We start from the raw sequence: 23,546 nt of genomic DNA on the forward strand, positions 1-23,546 counted from the left end.
TAAGCGTCAAAGTTGACTTCTATGGGTTTGCATTGAGTTTAGTCGGAAAGCCCAAGTCGTTTCATGGGTCGCTCAAGGGTACCATGTTAGTAACAAGTGGCGCATAAGGGACGGGACAAAGCGTCAATATGCTACGTGGTCGGAGTGAGAACGTGTTGGCTCTGCACAAACAGCAGAGGCACATGCACATACAGAGTGGCAATAGCTGCAGCATACATGTCCTGGCTCTACACTTGTTGGCTGGTTTTCAAAATGACTGTACAGTGCTTTTCTAAAGCAGCTCTTAGTGGCTGTGTGTATCAGTCCTTTAACTTCAGGATCAGCCCTTGAAGTTTGTTTTATGGCATACAAAACTGCATGTGACTGCAACCCATTTCTGCCAGCCCTTCCAACCTGTTGAACAATATCTTCAACATCCTCTGGCAAGCCATACATGACAACATGTGAAACATTTGGGAAATTCAAGCCCATCCCAAAAGCTGTTGTTGCAACAACCACTCTGCAGCTCCCCTCTCCGTTAAAGGATGCCAACACTCGGTTTTTGTACTGTGGGAGTGTCTTACTGTGGAACATTCCTATCAGAAGGTTCTCCGCTTTATGATCCTGGTCTCTGTCAACCCAAGCATCTTCTCCCAGTTCAGCTTTAAGATAGCAGAACACTTTTCCAACTGCCTTAAGTGATCTGCAATAGATTATGATGGGAGACATTGATAGACCCTTATGTTTAGCCTCCTTCACTACCCAGTCCATACAGTTCAAGTTATCGGCAGGAACCCGACTCCGAGACTGATGTTTTTCCTGTTTGGGCTAACAGTCACTTGAGTTGCCGTCTCCATATTCAGGAGCTTGGTCACACGGCCTATGTTCTTGTTATCAGCAGATGCTGTCAACGCTAACACAGGTACACCTGAAAGACAAATAAATTCACACATGTATCAGCAACCAGTCATTCTAAATCGAGAAAAGGACAACAATTAGGTGATGTATGATATCTGGCAGCTTCAGGTCAAGAATGCTGTATTTCCAGATATATTTTCTTTAAACAACTCAAAGCATATGCAAATAATTGTATTCATCAACTTTGACGACACTAACTGCCTTAAAACGGTACCTGTTTTTTCTAATAACACCCCCACCCTCAATATAACCATCATTGGACTACCTTTGTTCTACTGTATACACCCCTCCCCCCCAACCTTGCAAGGCAGCTGGAATACCCTCCCCAGGTTGCCAGCACAATGCAGCCCTGCTTCCACACACAGTAACCCCCCCCCCCCCCCCAACATAACGATAATTTCAATGTCTGTGTTCTAGGTTGCCAGCACAATGCAGCCCTGCTTCCACACACAGTAACCCCCCCCCCCCTCCCCCCAACATAACGATCATTTCAATGTCTGTGTTCTAGGTTGCCAGCACAATGCAGCCCTGCTTCCACACACAGTAACCCTCCCTCCCCCCCAGCATAACGATCATTTCAATGTCTCTGTTCTACTGTATACAGCCCTCCCCATAACCTTGCAAGGCAGCAGGATTAACCACAATGCAGCCCCCCTTCCACACCCAAACAATGCCCCTTTTCTGAATTACTATAAATTAGTCATGTACTTAATCACGTAGCGTTGTTGTATTTCAAAACTCACCTTCTTTGGCAATGGATCGAAGTTCTCCAAGCCTGGCAAAGCTTTCTCTGAAGGCGGGCTCCCCTTTTGCTGCCTCTCCCCTGGTTGAAAGAAAATTAGATCCTACAATGAGTCTTGATAACTAAGTTTACTAACAACGGTCACAGTTGATAACGTTACAGCAATACGATTACAGTATCATATTCACTGTAAGAACAAATGTTAAACGTGTATGTTTACTTATTGTTTTGAATATAATGTTTGACCCCAACATAGCTACAACATAATTGTTAGAACACTTCATCTTTGAGCTTAGCCCCATAACGTGACACCGCTTTATACTGTACTTACTGTACAGTATAAAGGGACGTCACGTTATGGGGCTACTTTGAGCTATGATACTGTAAGCCTGATTTATGAACAAGCTGGTAGTAGTTAGCTAACGCTAGTTGTTAGCTTCAGCGTTCTGTTTTACAGTTTAACATTATACAGCCATTAGCTAATGGTGTTTAACTTACCATTTGTATGTGACGTGAACTTCATCGACGACAATGCCAACTAAGTTTTCACGGTACACTTCTGAGGAAAGCATATTCCGCCATTTCTCGTTAAGTAACCAAGATTCAGGGCTACCAAACACCAGCTGACATCGCCCGTGGAGGATATCGGCGTGACCGTCACTATCTCCGAGTTGCATAGCAGTGAGTCCCAGCTTCATAGCCTCTTTGATTTGATCTGCTATAAGGGCAACCAACGGAGACACGATAATCAATATAGGATTGGGCTTCGTCCCCATTTCTTTCACTACCAGTGGAGCTAGTTGGTAAATCAAACTCTTGCCGAAGCCAGTCGGGAGGAGAGCGAAAACATCTTTTCCACCCAGAAAAGCATTCAGTGCCGTTCTTTGCTCGTCTTTTAATGAAGAAATACTGTCCAGTTGAGAAATAACTGTTGTTATTGCTTCGTCAATGCTAGCCTTGGTGGTGTTCATCGCCGCGGCCATGTTGCAGAGTGAAAGACTACAGGGCGCGTCTCGGTGGCGTCACACCCGGTCTCGCCTAAAGCCCGCCCCATAGCTCACGCTGATTGGTTCGCCTGGCTGGCGGCCGGTTTGAACGCCTATCTGAGGCCAGGGCCAGACTGAGGTGGATTGTGAATTTGTGGAACAATGCCGCCCCCGTATGGTGGAGTCAGGCTATGTGACTGTGGCCCTCCTTGCCAAAACCTGTACTCGTGATTTATGTCCACTAGATGTCACCACAACTGATACTTTCCATTAATTCCATACTCTGCTTGCGAGCAACAAAAGATAGTTGAAACCTTTTTTAGTTATTTTACTACCTTTATAAATGTTTCTAATCTGTCATAATTAATTGCCTTCATCTCCACAGAGAGAGGAAGATGAGTGATGACAGACGAAGACCTGGACTGCCGACATCCAGTCAAACCAGCATCGTACAAAGTAAGACTTGGAGTGTATCTACTGTTGTCCCCATTTCTATAACCAGGACTTATTGTGTTGCTACAGACACATGTTTCTTTCTCATGCAACATATAATATACATACACAGTGTGTGTGTGTGTGTGTGTGTGTGTGTGTGTGTACGTACATATATACACACACACACACACACACACACACACACACACACAGACACACACACACACACACACACACACACACACACACACACACACACACAAGCCCACACACACACACACACACACACACACACACACACACACACCATTAATACCAGATACTATACATTATTGGAGTAACCCTTATTTACTCCTTCATGTCTTCCAGTGGACGGTGCTCTGCAGGTGGTTTTAGATGAGCATAAGATCATTCTGATAAAGAGATGTGGATTTGTGACAGAAGGAACTGAAGCAGGAACCGCTGAAGCAGGGATGGGAACCTCCTTCAACAGGATCTACACTCTGCTCTACATCACAGTGGGAAGAAGTGAAGATGTCAATACCCAACATGAGGTGTGGCAGCTGGAGACAATGTCCAAGATGAAGACCCTCCATGATGCTCCACTCAAACAGGAGACAGCATCCAAGATGGAGCCCCTCCATGAAGCTCCAATCAAGTGCCACGACATCTTTAAACCCTTACCTGACCAAGAGAAGAAAGGGAAAGAAAATGAAGAAAGGTTACCTGGCCAAGAGGAAGAAAAGGGAGAAAAAGAAAGAGACATCAGAGTAGTTCTGACACAGGGCATTGCTGGCATTGGAAAAACCTTCTCAGTGCAGAAGTTCACTCTGGACTGGGCAGAGGGTTTGGAAAATCAAGATGTCAGTCTTGTGATTCCGCTTTCGTTCAGGGAGCTGAACTTGATCAAAGATGAGCGGTACAGTCTTCTCACGCTGCTCCATGTTTTCCATCCAACATTACAGACGGTCACAGCAGAGCAGCTCTCTGTCTGTAAAGTTGTGTTCATCTTTGACGGCCTGGATGAAAGCAGACTTTCAATGGATTTCCAGAACACAAAGGTTGTGTCTGTCGTCACACAGACATCATCAGTAAATGTGCTGTTGACAAACCTCATCAAGGGGAATCTGCTTCCCTTGGCTCTCCTCTGGATAACTTCCAGACCTGCAGCAGCCAATCAGATCCCTCCTACATGTGTCCACAGGGTAACAGAGGTACAAGGGTTCACTGATGACCAGAAGGAGGAGTACTTCAGGAGAAGATGCAGTGATAAGGAGCAGGCCAGCAGAATCATCTCCCACATCAAGGCATCCAGGACCCTCCACATCATGTGCCACATCCCAGTCTTCTGCTTCATCACTGCTACAGTTCTGGAGCACATGTTGATTACAGACCAGAGAGGAGAGCTGCCCAAGACCCTGACTGAGATGTACTCACACTTCCTGCTGGTTCAGACAGAGAGGAAGAAGCAGAAGTATAATGAGAGACGTGAGAGGTGTCAACAGGAGCTGACGAAGACTGACAGGGAAGCTCTTCTGAAGCTGGGGAGACTGGCATTTGAACATCTGGAGACAGGCAACCTCATGTTCTACCAAGAAGACCTGGAGAAGTGTGGTCTTGATGTCAGAGAGGCATCAGTGTTCTCAGGAGTGTGCACAGAGATCTTCAAAAGAGAGTGCAGTGTGCACTTAAAGAAGACGGTCTACTGCTTTGTTCATCTGAGCATTCAGGAGTTTCTCGCTGCAGTCTACATATTCCACTGCTACACAAACAGGACTGAGAAAGTATTTGAGGCATTACTGGGAAAAGACTGGGATGAACATGATCAATCCCTGCATGTCTTCCTGCAGAAAGCCATGCTCAAAGCCCTGCAGAGTAAAAATGGCCACTTGGACCTCTTTGTCCGCTTCCTTCATGGCCTCTCACTGGAGTCCAGCCAGATTATCTTAGGAGGCCTGCTGGGTCAGACAGACAGCAGACCAGAAAGCATCCAAAGAGCAATCAACAACCTGAAGAAGATGACCACCTCCAATCTCTCTCCTGACAGAAGCATCAACATCTTCCACTGTTTGATGGAGATGAATGACCAGTCAGTACATCAGGAGATCCAACAGTTCATGAAGTCAGAGAACAGATCAGATAAACTCTCTGAGATCCACTGCTCAGCTCTGGCCTACATGCTGCAGATGTCAGAGGAGGTTCTGGATGTGTTGGACCTGAACGCCTACAACACATCACTTGAGGGACGACAGAGACTGATCCCAGCTGTGAGGAACTGCAGGAAGGCTCGGTTAGTCCTGGTGTCCTATTCATTTATATATATATATATATATATATATATATATATATATATATATATATATATATGAAGGATCCCCATTAACTGATGTATATGGCACCAGCTAGTCTTCCTGGCGTCTGAATCCAGTACATTATATTCATACAACATCACGTTTGTGTTGTATATGTTCACCAATAAAAAATGTTGATGAGTTTAAATATGTTATTTTAGATTCCACTCTGTGCTTTAAAAAGCATATAAGGAAGAGGAGCCAAACACTGAAATGTAATCTAGCCAATTTCAGACAAATCAGAAACTCGCTGACTACTGTGGCATCCAAGATGTTTTCAAACACAATTATTTTTTCTTATTTCTCCTATTGTATTGAGGGTCATAAGACATCCCTAAAGCCGTTTGAGTCTCTTCATAAACAAGCCCTGAAAATATGTGACAAGAAACCACAACAATATCACCACTGCTGTATAACCTCCTGATATAAAATGTGACATTTTGAAAACACAATCATGTATTCCAATATCCATATGGTGTTCAAGATAATACATAATGCTGCTCCCTTTGTCCAACTCAGCAGCAGAACAAATGTTTGAAAGTAAACCATAGTTTATAGATATTGGCGCGGGCCTTTCAGAGCCTGTGCATATAGTAATCCCTCACGTCAGCGAAGGCTGAAGATTTTTTCTACTTGCTGTCACCAACCATGGCCACGCCCCCTTGCACATCTCTCCCCTTGAGGGCAGCATGTGGGGTATATAAGGCGGGTGCGCACATCGATCTGCTCCCAAAATAGTCATTTTTCTTCACTATTCTGTGGAGCAGTGTGCCCACATCTGAAAGGGCTGCGCCAATATCTATAAACTATGGTTGACTTTCAAACCTTTGTTTATATTATATTGGCTCCGCCCTTTCAGAGGCTGGGGTGACCAGGGTATCCCCCTTTGGACCACCTAGCATCCTCACGGGCCGGGCCCGGGGAGCAGGTGTGGTTTTCAAAGGGGAAAACTAATTTAAGACATATGAATACAGAATGTACAGTCAATACAGTAATCTACAGGAAACCTTTCAGTCCTGGGGCATATAGCTGTGTTATTTCTATCTCCAGAGGACATTTAATTCAAGGGAGAGAAATAGTCTCCTGGAGAAGGTACCCAGGGCAAAGCATTGTGTGCCCTAATGAGGCCCATGATGCCGCTGCACAGATGTGCAGCGGCATCATGTGATAGCATCACAAAACCAATGGGGGAGATGCTGTGTGGACTGGACTCTGTAGTGGACAAACAGCTGTTGTGTCCACCTGGTTTTTGACGTGCGTAAAACATACTGCGCCAGAGCGCGTATTGGTTACAGGCAGTGTGCCTCCTCCTCAGAGGGGTCTCAAGATTCAAGATTCAAGATGTTTATTGTCACTCCATGGTACAAGTATCACGTGTGAAATTCTTGTGCTGTGGACTCCGTTTACAACATAGTACAAATATCAAATATCAAATCAAATATCAAATCAAAAATCTAATCAAAGTCAAATCAAATAACTATAGCATATACCTTATTAAACATACAATTAAACATTAGACATACGTAATGGTAGCAGCTACAGTACGGTAAACTACGGCTACTACACTATTTGTGTAGGTTAAGGAGTCTCGTGGCCTGCGGGAAGAAACTGTTCCTCAAGCGATTTGTGCGTGCTTTTGGAACCCTGTATCTCCTCCCTGAGGGTAACAGGGAGAACAGGCTGTTGTGGGGATGGTTTGTGTCTTTGATGATCTTCAGGGACCTCCTGAGGCACCGCTGGTTATACAGTTCATGCAGTTCTGGCAACTCACATCCTGTTACGTGCTGGGCCGCGCGTCTCACTCTCCGTAGCGCCCTGCGGTCCATGGTGGTACAGTTCCCGTACCAGGTGGTGAAGCAGCCAGTCAGCAGGCTTTCAATGGTGCCTCTGTAGAAGTCCCTAAGGATTTCTGGCCTTAGCCCAAATTTCTTCAGGCGCCTGAGTCTGTGTAGTCGCTGTTGGGCCTTTTTGACAACAGTGGCAGTGTGACCGGCCCAAGTCAGGTCCTGGTGGATGTTGACTCCCAGGTACTTGAAGCTGTCTACCCTTTCCACCACTGTGCCGTTGATGGTGATTGGGGGGTGTGCGCCCCCCCCCTCCTGTAGTCCACAATGATCTCCTTGGTCTTGGAGACGTTCAGAGAGAGGTGGTTGTCCTGGCACCATTGTTCCAGGGCCCCCACCTCCTCTCTGTAGGCCGTCTCGTCGCCCCCCGAGATCAGCCCCACGACTGCTGTGTCGTCTGCAAACTTCACGATGGTGTTCGAAGTTTGAGTCGCCACGCAGTCGTGGGTGTAGAGGTCGTACCAGAAGGGGCTGGAGACGCACCCCTGGGGCGCTCCTATGCTGATGGTCAGTGGGGAGGAGGTGAGGTTGCCCACCCTCACCACCTGGCGGCGGTCTGTCAGGAAATCCAGGATCCAGTCGCACATTGCTGTGTTTAGTCCCAGATCCTTGAGCTTGCGTACCAGCCTGGAGGGTACTATGGTGTTGAATGCTGAGCTGTCTCTGTGAGGAGGAGGACAGAAAGAAAGAGATAGTTCTTGATTTGAAATAGCTATCTAGAGACTTGGGGATAAAGGAGGGATTTGGCAACAAGGTGGCTGATCCTCCATCTGCTCTGATAGACAGACACGATGGTGCCACTGACAGAGAACAAGATGGCTGATCCTCCATCTGCTCTGATAGACAGACACGATGGTGCCACTGACAGAGAACAAGTCACTCACTCTTTTAATGAGAGCATTTTGAGCAATATTTTGTCTATCGGCTCAAAAGGAGGCTCTCCGAGGGCGCGCAGTACCAAGGGCAGGTCCCACGGGGGAAGTGAGGAGGACAGGTCTGCTGTGTCTCAAACTTCTCATGAATCTCCTAAGAAGGTTATGGGAGAAAACTCTTCTATCACCAAAACCTTCATGGCATGACAACATTTCTGCTGCATAACCTTTTATGGTTTACGCATTTTCTGTCCACCAGGGACTGTAAATATGACAGGATAGTGGGGAGGAGACACGATGTGGGTTCCACTCCCTTTCCCTTACACCAGGCTTGGAACACAGGCCATTTTGCTGCATAAACCGTGGTAGTTGAAGGGGCTCTGGCATTCTGAATGGTGCGTACCCAGGGCCTGAAATCAGATAGGGGGGATTTATTCGGTCGCCGGCTAAAATGTTTGGTTGTTTGAAGCCAGTGATGTCATTATTCAGTCTTATCCATCAATATTTGGTCCTTTTCTCACTCACTCCCATGTCACCACCTGATCTCCCTGCAGGACTTGAAATTAACTTTTTTTTCATCACCAGCCAATATGGCTGCTAGATTTTAAAGTTTGTAGCCAATTAGAATTTCCACTAGCCAAAATGTTTTTCTTGAATTAAACAAGAATATGAGTGCCACTGGGTTCCGCACCAACATAAATCGGTTCGCGCAAAACAATGCGGGATTATTAGGGGAGAACGCGTCTACCCCTAGAGGGGGTTTGTCCTGTGTGTTCAGGGAGAACCACAGAGGACATTGCACATTTTCTTTGCTTGCAAAGAGGTCCACCTCTGCCCTGCTTCTTGCACTAAATCAGGTAGCAACTTCCATTCTCCTGGACGAGGACCACCATGTGACATACGATCTGTGGCTTGATTTTACACCCCTGGAATACAAAGAGCTTTGAGGGAGAGCAGATGTGTTTGTTACCACATCAGCAAATCCCTTGCTATTTCCAGGAGTGTGGCGGAGTGTGTCTCTCCCTGGTGGTTGATGTAAGCCACTGCAGTTGTGCTGTCTGTTTTGACCAGCATGTGATAACCTGACAGCTGTGGGGCAAAGTGCTTCCAGGGCATTTATGTGCAGGAAGAGGGGGTGTCCTCCCCCCCATCTGGAGAGGGAAGCATGTGTGAACACTGTCACATGTGACGTCACTCTCCCCAGAGGGACTCCCTCTGAGAGTCTGTTGGGGGTCCCCCAAAACTCCAGACCTGGGAGAATAGAGAGGGGGGGTCTTAGGACACGCCTCTTGTGCCGTATCGAGTCTACTTTCATTCGATTGAACCAGCACTGTATCCTTCTCATGTGAAGGAGACCCAGCGCCACCATGGCATGACTCAATGCTATTGTCCCCAGTAAGAGCCTCACAGTGAGGGCTTGTACTGTGGCTCCCTGGGCAAATTGATGGAGGAGGGAGAGTAGCACTTCCACCCTATCCTGAGGATAATCTCCATCTCATGACCCTGGAGTCGAGGTGTATCTCCAGATAGGTCACTGTCTGACTGGGGAGGGGAGAGCTCTTTGTTCAATGTATGGCACAACCCAGTGATTGGAGGTGCTCTACTGTCTCCATCGTATGCAACAAGGCAGTCTGTTCTCTTGACTCGTCCAGCAGAATCAGGTCATCCAGATAGTGGAGGACCCTGATACCTCTCCTTCATAGAGGGGCTACGGCTAGCTCCATGCACTTGGTAAAGGTTCAAGGTGCTAGCGCGTAACCGAAGGAGAGATGGTTGTATTGATAGGCTACCCCCTGAAAGAGGAAGTGCAGGTATTTGCAGTGTGCCTGGCAGATTGGAATATGGAAATATGCATCCGCCAGGTCTATTGTCACAAACCAATCATGTTGTTTTCTGCATGACATCAGATGTCTGACTGTCAGCATGCCAAACTGACACTTTATTATGAAAGTGTTGAAATACGACAGATCCAGAATCGGTCGAACACCACCTGACCTCTTGGTTGTGAGGAAGTAACAGGAATAGAAAGTGCTCTGTACTTCCCTCAGGGGAACTCGGGAGATCGTCTCTTTTAATAGAGGATCTTTAAATTCTGTCTCCAGAGCCAACTTTCCCTCTCGAAAAAAGACGACTGTATGTGTTGTTTTGAATTGCTGAGTGTAGCCTGTTGTGATTGTGTTCCAAAGCCATTTCTGTCCCTGGGAGATGTCTCTTCACAGCAGGCTGTGTTCTGAGAGGGGCTGTACTCTGTATGAGTCTGTATGTTTCATTTGTTTCAACAGCAGCTTTCAGCCCACCGTGCTGCTGCTGTGTGCGCGGGGGCCACTATGAAAGGGAGTGAGAGTGTTATCTCTTGTAGGATTGCTCTGTCTCTCCTCTGTTATTGTTGTAAAGCGGGTGAGAGAAGAAAAGTCATCTCTTTTTGAATGAGGCCGCCTAGGCAAACACCGCTTCCCCTCCTGTGATAGGACAGAGAGCGAGGCTTCCCCTCCTGTGATAGGACAGAGAGCGAGGAGTAGGTGTGGTTACTGATGTCCGAGAGAGGAGGGGGGAGAGTGCGAGCAGGAATCTCACTTCTTTCAGAGTGAGCCCACGTGGGGGGAAATGTGAATTCTGGTACATTTCTTCTCCTCCTGTGATTGGACGGAAAGGTTGAGTCTTTCACGCCCTCGCAAGTTATAGGCCAATCAGGAGGCTTGCTTTCGTCCGAGGTTTTCTGCTGTAAAACCTCTGAGGCCCTCTGGGAGCACCGCCGAGGCAGCGGGCCTCCCGTCCAGAGTGGAGCCGAGCGTGGACCTGCCGGCCACACACACACACACACACACACACACTCTCACACACACACACACACACACACACACTCACACACACACACACACACACACACACACACACACACAGACACACACACACACACACACACACACACACAGACAGACAGACAGACAGACACACACACACACACAAACACACACACACACACACTCTCTCACACACACACACACACACACACACACAAACACACACACACACACACACACACACACACACACACAGTTTTGTGATGTTGTATTAAAAGTACAACAGCTTTATTATTATAAAGCTGTGGTCCAGCAGGAAACGTTTTATCTCATCGTTTTCCTGCTTTAGACTCAAATAGTGTTTTAGACAAACTAGCTTTCTGAACGGCACCAGCCCCATCTGGAGAATTGGGCTTTGGAGCCGAAGCCGTTAATGTTTGTACACTATTAAAAAACACATGACACTTTATCTCTGGTATCTTAGTTTTCAGAGGGAGGAGGGTGACGCCCTTTATAGTGTTTTTATTACCAGGCGGGTGATATTAGGCTTTATATCAAACTCCACTGCTATCTGATATTTGAGCTGCTTGGCCGGTGGTGAGGAGGGAGAAGGAGATGGGATATGGGGACACTGAGCTGCTCCATCCTCTTCATCTGAGCAGAGGACAGTAGCACGGGGTCACTTTAGATAATAAACCTGTACTTTGTGAACCTTTCCTACACAAAAGCAGGACTCTGAGAGTCTGGACATTTGCTATAGGACACTTTTCATATTGTGTTGAATAGTGACTTTAGGCTGCTTTATGTGAGCGGCAGACAACAGCAGGACATTATGCTTCCGTTGTAGAAGGAGGCACCAGGCAGGAGCACGAGGACCAGGCTGTCTTTAAGTGGAGGAGCAGAGGGGAAGCCTCAGTCTGTCTCCCCCTCCACCCGCGTCATGTCCTCTCACCGCATAGCAGGACCTCTCGTGGTGCACGGCCGCAGTGTTTCAGCTCGTGCAGGCTGGGCAGGGCAGAGCCAGAGAGGAGGAGAGCCGCCCTCGGAGCACGTGGCTCCCGGGGCAGGAAGCTCCAGGCCCAAGCTGCGAGCTGCGGTGGAAACCAGGAAGGTCGAGCCGCTGGCCAGCTGCTGCTGGACGAGGGGTGGCAGGCGGAGGAGGCAGTGCGGCCCGGGATAGGGAAGCCTGGTGAGCAGGAGAGTCTGGGAGAGGGAGAGCTGGATGGAGGCTCCCTCATCGTTCGTGTCTTCTGACGAGCCCGTGGTGTTCGGTGGGGTGAAGGGAGAGGCATGGCCGGCTGCCTCTTCCTCCTTCTCAGCTTCTTCGGAGGAGCCAGAGGGCGACATCGAAGTGTGGGGCGGCCACATCAGTGACAGCTGCCCAGTGGAGAGTGGTTCCCATCCCGGAAAATAACTCCACTCTTCTCACAAGCTCAGCGTGTGGAAGCTCTCTGCAATGCAGGCAGGTGAAGTCACACGAGCCGAGTGGCAGCCCAGCATGATGAGGCCACAGACACGCCACATACCACGCACTGTATTCCTACTACTCTCCTACTCAACACTCACTCTATCAGATTGTAATGTCTTTTCAGAGTTTTATTTCTAAATATCTTCCAGTTAAGGTGTGAGGGGGGCTTAAGTTCAGGAGCTTAAAGCTGTGGTTAAAGTGTTTAACACATTGACTGCCAGCCGTTTTTTTTTTGCTGTAGGTAGCTTCTGCCAAGCCGTTTTTTGAGGATTCTGGCTCATTTTACAAGAGCCGAGGATTATTTTCTGCTTGAACTTTGTGAACATACAATATCTCAAAAGTACTAATAGAATGTGTACTTTCTCTGTCTAAAAGAGTTAGTTTGTAGAGTTAGTACTATAGTTATGTAGATATGAGCCGTTGAGTACAGCATGGTTTCAGCGTCTGAGACAGAAAGCTGAGATAATCGCAGTTTTGTGAAATTCAATCAAACAGGCAGAAAAGTCACTTTAACCATTTATTTTTGGCATCAGTGAGACATCAGACATCTGAACAATAGTTGTTTTCAATAATGGAGGAATAATACAATAATAAAATAAATAAATGTCAAAATAAATACAAAACAAGAGCAGACCACAGGTCACTCAGCTTTTTTTTTTTTTTTATATATATATATTTTTTATAGGTTTTTTCGGTTCATGATCAAACCGGTTTGGGCTCGTACACCGAATCCAGAACTGCTCCAAAATGTAATGGGTACTTCCTTGGCCCATGTTACACCCATCCACAAAGTTACATGAAAATCGGCAGGTGCTTTTTATGTATTCCTGCTAGCTAGCAAACAATCAAACAAAGAGCATCAAAAACAAATCTCCCTGGCAGGTTTTTTTTTTTTTTTACGACCCATGCCTACTCAGTGCCACTAAGCTAAGTTCTTATCTGAGTGGTACACCTCATAGCAGTGACCCCTGTGTAATGGGACATCACATTCGACACAACGGTAGCGTGTCTCGCCTCTAACACCCTTCCTTGTACAAAGCCTACACCTCCTCGATGGGTTATCTTTTTGCATGTGGCTGGATACTTGGCCATTACATGGCCCGCTATATTGACATCCAGCCTGCCTTGAGGGTCCAGGTATGGTGCCCGGGGCTGGCGGGGCATGGTTGCAGGTTGGTCACTGCCCTCCCCCCCACCCCACCCCCCTCCTCCCCCACCCCACCCATCTCCTCCTCCACCACAGGTCTGGTCCATGCATAGATAACACTCAGGATGAAAGCCATCAAAGTTTTACACTTTCTCTGTGGGTATTTAGCTTTGTACAGAACAAAGGCGTTATAAAAAAGACATCTGAAACATGTACATGACAAACTTGAATGGCCACCTGGATGTCTTCCTGGCAAAGGGGTAGTATGCGATGTTCTGGTCCAATCTGTCTACCCCATTCATGTACTTGTTGTAGTCTACAACGCACTTGGGTTTTGCGTGTGGGACCCTCTCTCTGCTGCCTTTCTGCCTGACCTGCACTGTCTCCATCGTGTCGTCGTGCAGAGTGGAAACCATTTTGACGATGCGCTTGTCTCGCCAGGCCAGAACCATGGTGCCACCATTGTGGCGCATGACCGTTTCCCCCAGCTTCACGGTGTGGTTGGTCACCATGGTAGCAGGTGGCTCGCCCCTGTTCCTCCTCAGAGTGCCACAGACATGGGTCTGACACTCCAGCAGCTGTGCACACATTGAAACGGAGTTATAGTAGTTGTCCATGTATAGGTGGTAACCCTGCCCTGCCAAGTCCCCGAGGAGGAACTCCACCGTCTCGCCTAGGGTGGACCGCTCACCACAGTACGGCTTCATACTGTAGCAGTAACCTGTCTGGGAGTCACAGAGTATGTAGGACTTTATCCCATACTTTATGGGTTTCTGTGGGTTGTACACTTTGAATGCCAACCGCCCACGCCACAGGAGCATCCCCTCATCAATACTGATGTTTTGACTCGGTGTGAACATTGCTCTGAACTTTTCTAACAGGTCGTTCAACACTGGCCGGACCTTGAACAACTTGTCTGCACCATCAACATCAAAATTGTTACTGAAATGGAGGAATCGTGTCAGGAGCTGAAAGCGGTTGCGAGACATGGTTTTGTTGAAGTGGGGGGTAGCAAGCACTTCATTTGTGGACCAGTACATGGACAGTTCAGGCTTCTTGACGATCCCAGTGAGGAAGTATAGTCCCAAGAAGCTCTTGAGTTCTGCCACTGTAGTGTCCTTTCACCTCCCAAGCATTGAATGTGGCAGAGCCTCACTGACCTGACTGATGCACTGGTGTGCATACAAGTTAGTTTGGACTACAATGGCCTGGAGCAGCTCATCGTCCAGGAAGAGCTGGAAGAACTCCACTGGAAGAGCAGCAGCACCACCACTATGAGGACCCGGTTCTGCTGTGAAGGGGATGTGGGTTGGCTCCCAGTCAACGTCACACCAGGCTGGACCTGCAGGCTGTTTCCCACTTCCAGCTCCACTGCCACAATCTGCAAATTATAGAAATACATAATTACCATAAAATAGTGTTTTTTATATGTGTGGTACTGAATTCTGGCTGGAACCTGTGATGTGAAAATAAACCTGATTCTGAAGTGTGATCTTACCCATTTTCCTGGCACCAGAGGCTGTGGCACCAGATGCTGTACCGCTACAGCTGGCTACAGTAGGCTCATCTTCAGAGTCTGAAATTCAGTAAAATGAATTGACTGACTGCTGGCTTTTGTATAGTCATAGTAATTACATTTACACAAGTTACACAAGTCATCTCAAACATCGTCTTACCACTGCTCTGTGGAGCTTCGCTCCTGGATGGCTCCCATTCTTCTTCAGAATCCGCGTCTGGAGAAGACGTGAGGTCACTCGACTCAGACTCAGTCAGCCCAGCAGCCGCAGCCGCGACATGCATGGGCTCACCCCGTTCGTCATCCGAGACCTCGGAATCGGTCTCCGGCACAAGCTCGTTTCGGACGGAAAAGAAATCCAGCAGTGATCTCTGATCCGCCGATCGCTTTCGTTTGGCCGCCGAAGACCGCTTGCGTTTGGCCGGCATGGCACAAACACGCCACCCGCTCCCAACTAAACTGAAATAAAACAACTACTGCTACGACTAGATAAAACTGAACTGAAATAAGGCTAATCTACCGGCTACCAACTCGATCAAACTGAACTAGAATAAACTGAACTAGAATAAAGGCTAAATACTAAAATGAACTGACGCTAACGCTAAATGTGCTAAGCTAACTACAATGAACACTAACTGTAACTACGCGCTAACTAAGTATCTAAACTAAGTCTACTATAAAGACTATACTAAACACTACTACTGTACTAACAACTAACAAACTAAATCAACTACGCTAACCAACTCGCTCTAAATCTGACTCTAAATTGCTAAATTGCTGAAATTCTCTATCTATAAATCGCTACTAATGCTGTCTCTCTCTGTCTCAACTTACCTACTTTCAACCCACGCCGATCAAACGATCCCGCCTTCCTTATATAGAAATCTTTGTTAGAGTACTTCCGGGGCAGCGGGAGAGGTCGGATCCACATTCACCTATTGCCCAAGGGCCTCACCTAGTGGAAACCACTGAAAAAACAGTTTGACGTAAAAACACGTCATTGGCAGTGAACGGTTGGATTTTGTTTGACGTAAAAACACGTCATTGGCAGTGAACGTGTTAAATGTGATTAAAACAATATGAGTATTACAATTATTATGACTAGGATTATTATCATTGTGATTATTATTATCACCATCATGTATATTCATTCAGCATAAAGGTATTGGTATGCTTGTTCTCAGCTCTGTTTTGATAATAACTGATTTTACATTAAATCTGTCATCACAGACTCGTTGGCTGTGGACTCTCAGAGACTCACTGGGAAGTCGTGGCCTCAGCTCTGAAGTCCAACCCCTCCCATCTGACAGAGCTGCACCTGAGTTTCAACGAGCTGAAATATTCAGCAGTGAAGCTGCTGTCTGCTGGACTGGAGAGTCCACACTGTCGATTGGAGACTCTGAGGTCAGATATGCTGTCAGTTCTTTGTTCATTATAGATGTTCTATGAATATCATGCTGACATTTAATGTAAAGAACACAGGAGCTGGAGATGAGCACCCAGAGACTTCAGGTGAGGTGCAGACTGTCTGAAGAAGGTGTCATGTGAAAAGATGGAGAACTGCACACTCTGTTATGCTTCTATATTTAAATCAAGTTGTGACCTGATGTTTCAACACACTGTGCCTTCATCAAGGTCACACAAAGTGTAGACTTTACAGCCTAACTTAACACATTGAGTGCCACAGCGCTTCAGTAAAATTGTCTGGAGCCTGTGCCAGATTCACTTCCATTCAGTTGAAAACAGCTATAGAATTTTTTCTATTAGGGCTATATGGACAGGACTGGACTCTAATGAAACATTGGACACTCCTGCTTCTTTCAAAGAAGAAATTTTGTTTCTAGACAGTTCCATTATGAAATGACAGCCTCTGAAAGAAGAGCACTTTCAAGGGTTTTCTGCTGTCTTTTTTTACTTTTCAAGATAAAGTCACTTTTATGAATACTTTTTGCACTCTAATTTCAAGCACATTCACTGACTCTAGCTACTATTTTCTGATGTAGTGACATGGTGTAGTTCTGTGCAGCCTGCGTGCCCCACCCCCCTCTCCCCCTCTCTCCACCCCTGAGCTGCGGGCTCCTCCCCACACGCACAGTCTGTTTTCGCAGGCTCCGTTTTTGCCCCGGGCGCATCCCAGCGCAACAAGGAAATGCCAAACGGGACTGAAGGAAAAGGTTTGGCCGTTCGGCTTCGGGTGCTGCCTTTCTGGCAGGGAATCGTGTGGAGAAACTATATGCAGACAGATAGACAGAAGCAGAAGAGCTCAGTTGTGGGCGCGGATCCCAGCCAACTGTCAGCTGCAGACAGAGCAATCTATATGGCTCTGGCTGCAGCATGCATCGGTTTCGCTTTGATCACGGCTTTCTCCGCTTTCTCCTGCACAAAGTAAAGGATCTGAGGTGGGTGGCGCAGCTCCCGTGTAGATGTTTAAGGTGGCGCCGTGTGATCCCTTGAAGGGATTCATGCTCACTGGCTGGGTATGACCTTAAACAGCAGAATTATGGAATAATATGAATTATGATTTTAGGACGTCCACAGACGTCCTTGGCACTTCTCGTTACTTTTTTTTAGGACGTCCACAGACGTCCTTGGCACTCAATGTGTTAAGAGATAAATAAGGTTCAGCTGGTGCAACAGTTACCCTGGTCTCAACGAGGACTTGGAGCTCTCATCATACTTATAGCCATGGTCTTAGTCCTAACATGTAGCCATTGGTTCTCTCTCCTTTCAATCCCAATGTTCTTTCCTCAAAAACACTGTATTGCTCATGTGGTTTCCTCATTGGTTCTACTGTCTTTTTATTGTTTTATTGCATCCGTAGTGATGCTGTCATTTGGTTGACTTGCTACATTTTAATGTTTGTTTTCTGGATTTCTCTGTGTGTCATCACACCCTGAAGAAGGTGCAAGCCGACACGCGTTGGTGTATTTTAATGATTCAAGCCCATTCAATTTAAGGCTTTTTACATTTTCAAACCTCCTTGAGTGCCTGGACCTGCATATTTAGGCCCTTTTGGTTATGAGTCTTCATCTCCATTTGATTACTTTTCCTTTCCAAGAGCACCGGTAGTTTGAGGGACTCAAAACGATATTTTCTTCTCCCAGGATAGCGAAAGCAGCAGGTCATGCCTTCGCCATGCTGGGAAAAAAATATATCGCCTACAGTTTTTGAGGCTAGCAAGCTAGGTAGCTACCATTTGTTTTGTAAGAGGCGTTTCGGGGGATGCTGCTCTAGCTGTGGCACACGCTAAATACCACAGCTGTGAACCAATCAGATTGCTTGATTTGATAGAGCCATTTTATAATTACTCATAGACCCCAAAGCTGGATGCAGAGCTGGTGAAAAAAATAATTCAAGGTGTGTGTGTGTGTGTGTGTGTGTGTGTGTGTGTGTGTGTGTGTGTGTGTGTGTGTGTCTGTGGGGGGGGCAGCGAGGAGTGCCTGCTCCATCCTTTCCAAATTGTTGTTAGGGTACATGCTTTAATCCTTTCCAGGCTCTCTCTCTCTCTCTCTCTCTCTCTCTCTCTCTCTCTCCTGCCCTCTGCTGGTGAGTAATCACACAGAGGAAAGACAGAGATCTGGGTCGTGCCCTTTAGTTAAAAATAAAACAAAATAAAACGTGTAAATAGAAACGTGTTTGGCACAGATAATTGACGGGCATGAAACTCTGTTTACAGAGACACAAACATCTTTTTGCAAGTAGGCTACAATGTCCAAGTTTAGCTCTGTGTGTTGAGCTGAGTGATGCCACTCTTTCAAGTGGAAGTTTGTTCCACCAGCCACAAATTTACATTCTCATCTTTTTTTATTTGTTTCTGCTGATTTATTTGATAGTGAAGAAAAGCCTCCACTCACTAACTCACTCTTCAGTCTCTGCTTGTTTATTGAAGCAGCAGCATGTTGTCATTCATATGAATGAGTGCTGCTTTGTCCTTGTTATGTATTTTTGAACCTGGCAGCCTGTTGGCTTCAGCTGCTTTCAGTTGACTTCACCATTTTAGAAACATGTATATTTAAAACCTCCACAGTTCAATCAGGGTTTCTATACAGGAATGTTTTATTTTATATCTACATGTTTTATTCTTTATTCAGATTGATGTACTGCAGCTTGTCAGAGAGCAGCTGTGCTTCTCTGGCCTCAGCTCTGAAGTCCAACCCCTCCTCCCATCTGAGAGAGCTGGACCTGACTGGCAACATACTGGATTCAGCAGTGAAGCACCTGTCTGATCTTCTGGAGAGTTCACACTGCAGCCTGGAGACTCTGAGGTCAGACAGCATTTCTTAATGATGTGCTGACATGAATATTATATGAATATTGTGGTGAAACTTAATTTGAGGACGTCTATATAGAGTCACTTCATCTGAAATCAGGCTTAGGACTCACATTGTCTTCCTATTGTTTTCACACATTCCTGGTCTGTTCAAATGAATGAAGATGAACTTTGGTGATGATATTTATTCTCCATCGTTTTAAACACACAGGGCTCCAAATGGCTTCAAAATGGCCTCCATCATCTATGGAGGACAAACTTTGATGTGAGAGTGTTGGAGGCAATGAAGGAATTTAAAATATGATAATTAATGTGGTAATTACACAGAATGTTTAGAGCACATAATATTACACATAATATGTTGCAGTGGAACAAGCTATTAGCCTTTGGTTCTTCTCAATGTCAATTATTTGGTCAAATCAGATGAGGTGTGACTATACGAGATAGATATTAGAAGGTTTTCATAGAACACCAACGCTTCTACAGGCAGGAAAACTGACTGGAGGAGCCTTTAATCCTCAACAATGGCTACTTTTCTCACTGATGGTGGTGGAGGGCAGCAAGGTGGCACTGTCGCCTCACAGCAAGAAGATCCTGGGTTCATCTCACCAGTCACCGTGTGTGTGTGTGTGCGTGTGTGTGTGTGCGCGTGCGTGCGTGCGTGCAGTGGCAGAGTGTTTTGGTGCCTCGTGTTTTGGGAACACAGGCATGATGGGTCCCTGCACAGTCGTTCTCGTCCTTTTCAAATCCTTATTTATAAGGAAGAGCCAGGCTGCCAACTTTAGGTACCTGAAGCCTCCTTCAGCCTCCTTTCAGCAACAAGTTCTAATCCAGACTATCACTGCAGAGTCATGTCCACTTGTTTAAAAAAACCTTCATCCATGTTTTTATTTGTTTAGCATATCATCGCTGTCAGGTGGGGACCTTGAAATAAGCAATATAATATTGCTTAATTCAAGGTCCCCACCTGACAGTCGTGCCAATTACCACGGTAAAGTACACCCTCTCATGTAATATTTCCAATATTACATGCAATTATACAACAGTTACCAACCAAATACAAGCATAAAACAAAGGGTGGTCATATTTTGGGGCCATTTGCTCTCAAAATATGACTAACATTGTCTTCCTATTGTTTTCACACATTCCTAATTTGATTTAACAACATTGCTTCATACTGGGAAGGCTTCTCAATAATCACACTAATAATTCTGAAGTATATCTATATGAAATATGTCTTTTCTTCTGGCGTCCACATGTTTTCCCTGTTAAATTATATTTCTCTCTGTTTATCTGGAACAAGCACACTATTAATTCTGAATCACTTAGTCAAACAGATTTCACACTCACAGACATAGTTTGCAAACACACCACACATTCATGGACAGTCCTGATACACACGTGCACTCATAATGCTATGCTATTATCTATCCCAATATAGATCACTTCCTATATCCCAAATATCCTATGGTGAGCATTATAAAACTCCCTAAGTTGCCTCTCAATCAAATTTAATCAATATTTTAAAACCCCAAGTTTCTAGATGCCAAATCTAACTTACAAACACAGAGTCTGTCTATTACAGCTACATCCCAAATGTTCTATACATCCCAAATGTGTATTTCTCATATATAGCTCCCCAAACTATTTCTACCCTTTTAACACCTTAAGTGCCATAGCCGAAATAATTCGTCTTACATAATCCAGCGCTTGAGTGCCAGAACCGAAATAACTCGTCTTACATGTTTTTTTGACGGTGGGACATCAATCAACCCCTTTTACATCTTCCAGATAACTATTTGGAGCAAGAGCATGCGTGTAATCTATTTTACCGACCACTAAGTGGCGACAGAGACCGAGAGAAGTCACAGCCACGGGACCCAAAAGCCACAAAAGCAGCCGCCTCCCGCGGAAAAGCCCGGACACACACACACAGAACGGACAGAGATCCCTTCCCCCCAGAGCCGCGCAGCAACGCGCGAACACACACACACACACACACACACACACACACACACACACACACACACACACACACACACACACACACACACACACACACACCGCGGGAGAAAGCCATTCAAGGAAATGGCGACGCGATTTTACAGTAATCCGTTTCAGACTCGTCTTGCCCGACAGGCAGACAGGCAGGCAGGCACGCAGACAGACAGGCAGGCAGCACAACGCGCTTCTGACACGCCCGCTGAAGCCAGGAGGAAGGAGGAGAAGACACACGGAGGGAGGAGTTTGAATGAGAGGGGTGTTTCCTGTTGTTATGGAGGAAATTACTGTTCAAAACTATTGTTTAGAATGTCTGACGGTCTTACTGATGCCAAAAATGAATGGTTAAAGTGACTGTTTCACAAAAAGCCATTTATCTCTGAATAAATTTCCAGACGCTGAAACCATGCTGTACTCAACGGCTAATATCTACATAACTACTAACTCTGCAAACTAACTCTTTTAGACAGAGAAAGCACACATTCTATTAGTTATTTTTAGATGATTGGTGTTCATGAATTCTTAACAGAAAAGAATCCTCGGCTCTTCTAAAATGAGCCAGAATCGTCAAAAACACCCCTGGCACAACTTACCTACAGGAATGAAAACATGGCTGGCATTCAATGTGTTAATGAGGTTCAAATCTTTCAATTTTCCAGGAGATCAATGGGCACATTAGGCTCTCAGACTCTTATATACCGAAGACTGATCATTTCTCAAAAATGATTCAGAACTTTTGTTCGAATTCTGTACGTTTAGTAGTCTGTCTGCCTCCATCTGATTCAATTTTGGATCGAATATGAATATCTTATCAGAGTGTGCATTTTCCAAAATCTCTCCGTCTTTGCTGGGCCCTTTTCCAGGCACCCTCATTCGCTTCTCCCTCAGTACTCTTCGAGTTACTAGGTCAGCGTCTGATTCATTCATTTATATCGCGCGCTTTTCCACTCCCGGCGGTCGGTAAATCAACGACTTCTTTTTTTAATTTTCCGGGCTTCAATACAGGCTATCATGTATTGACCATCTAACTCCCAAAGTTCTCATCAAAATAATCTAACTCCCAAAGTTCTTATCAAAATGTTTTATTTTTACATCCCAAATGTTTATTTTTACTTTGTATCATAAATACTTAATAATAATTCCCTGAGGCTTACAAACACAAATAGCTCACACAAAACCAATTAGACTGAAATTACATCCTAGATATCTTCTTTCACAATCAACCGCAGACTTTTAAAAGCAAATAGGTAACTTACCCTAAATTTTGTCCATCTCTGTCCGTCTGTCTCCTCGAAGCAGTGAGCAGGCCCCAAATAGGCCTCTTTGTCGACTGTGTTTTTTTCACTGCTCCCAGGCGGCAAACAGGCTTCACAGACCACATCCCTCCTCCGAACCGGATTTCGGCACCAAACTGTTGTAAGAATTCCCTTACTCCTTTACTAAATAACCAACTCTATTTGCTTAAAAGAATCCATGATTTATTACTGAAACATGCGCATGGAAGCATCTTCTACATCTCATATCTCGTAGCTGTAATACTTCCTGTTACCAGGTTGTTCACTGCTTTAATCCCCAAGAGGGAGTAGGAGGTGGAGATTATAATTTACGATACAGAGGAGGAGTTTACTAAACCACTCCTTCTAACTAATTTTGGGTTATCTTACGACACTGGTCTCTTCAAATGAATGAAGATGAACTTTGATGATATTCTGGGGGAAGCTGTGTGCAGGCTGGAGGGAGGAGAGCTGCTTTTTAACACATAGTTGGGATGCGGAGGGCTTGACAGTGTGTATGATTGTCCATGACTGATCTGTTTTGTTTTGATTGGTGTTGTTTTGTTGAGTTTTTTTGGGGGGGTTGCATTGGTTCTGATTTTGTGTTTTGTCAACCTTGTTTGTCCTCTGCCATGATGTACATGTCTTAGGTAGAGGTTTCATTAAAGGCTTGTTAAAACTCAAACTCTCCTGCTCTCTGCTGGTGAGTAATTACACAGAGGAAAGGCAGAGATCTGGGTCGTGCCCTTTGGTTAAAATAAATAAATAAAATAAATGGTAACAGAATTTCCACATATGTGACTGGTATCTCACAGTGCTTAGCCCAGGATCAGTGAGCAACTTAATAATGACATTCTGAGACACGTTTAATAGACAGATGAATCTGTACCTCAGATTTCTCAGGAGCGCCTGGAAAGTGGCCACCCCCGCCTTACAGAACAG

General features: G+C 45.7%; 1 protein-coding gene across 1 annotated transcript in view; it reads left to right on the forward strand.

Annotated features, from left to right (window-relative positions):
• Nucleotides 1-9,390, forward strand: part of LOC310800797 (protein NLRC3-like) — a gene marked incomplete at its 3' end in the record, with an annotated part of 166,632 nt that extends 157,242 nt beyond the window's left edge. The window contains exons 4-6 of the mRNA XM_083664717.1: nt 3,011-3,081; nt 3,430-5,022; nt 9,332-9,390. Of these exons, the coding sequence (XP_083520843.1) occupies nt 3,011-3,081; nt 3,430-5,022; nt 9,332-9,390 (1,723 nt within the window). The remainder of the gene's footprint in view (nt 1-3,010; nt 3,082-3,429; nt 5,023-9,331) is intronic.
• Between the last annotated feature and the right edge of the window lie 14,156 nt (nt 9,391-23,546).

The sequence above is a fragment of the Poromitra crassiceps genome, assembly GCF_964638095.1.
Source record: "Poromitra crassiceps genome assembly, contig: HAP1_SCAFFOLD_80, whole genome shotgun sequence".
Lineage (NCBI taxonomy): Eukaryota > Metazoa > Chordata > Actinopteri > Beryciformes > Melamphaidae > Poromitra > Poromitra crassiceps.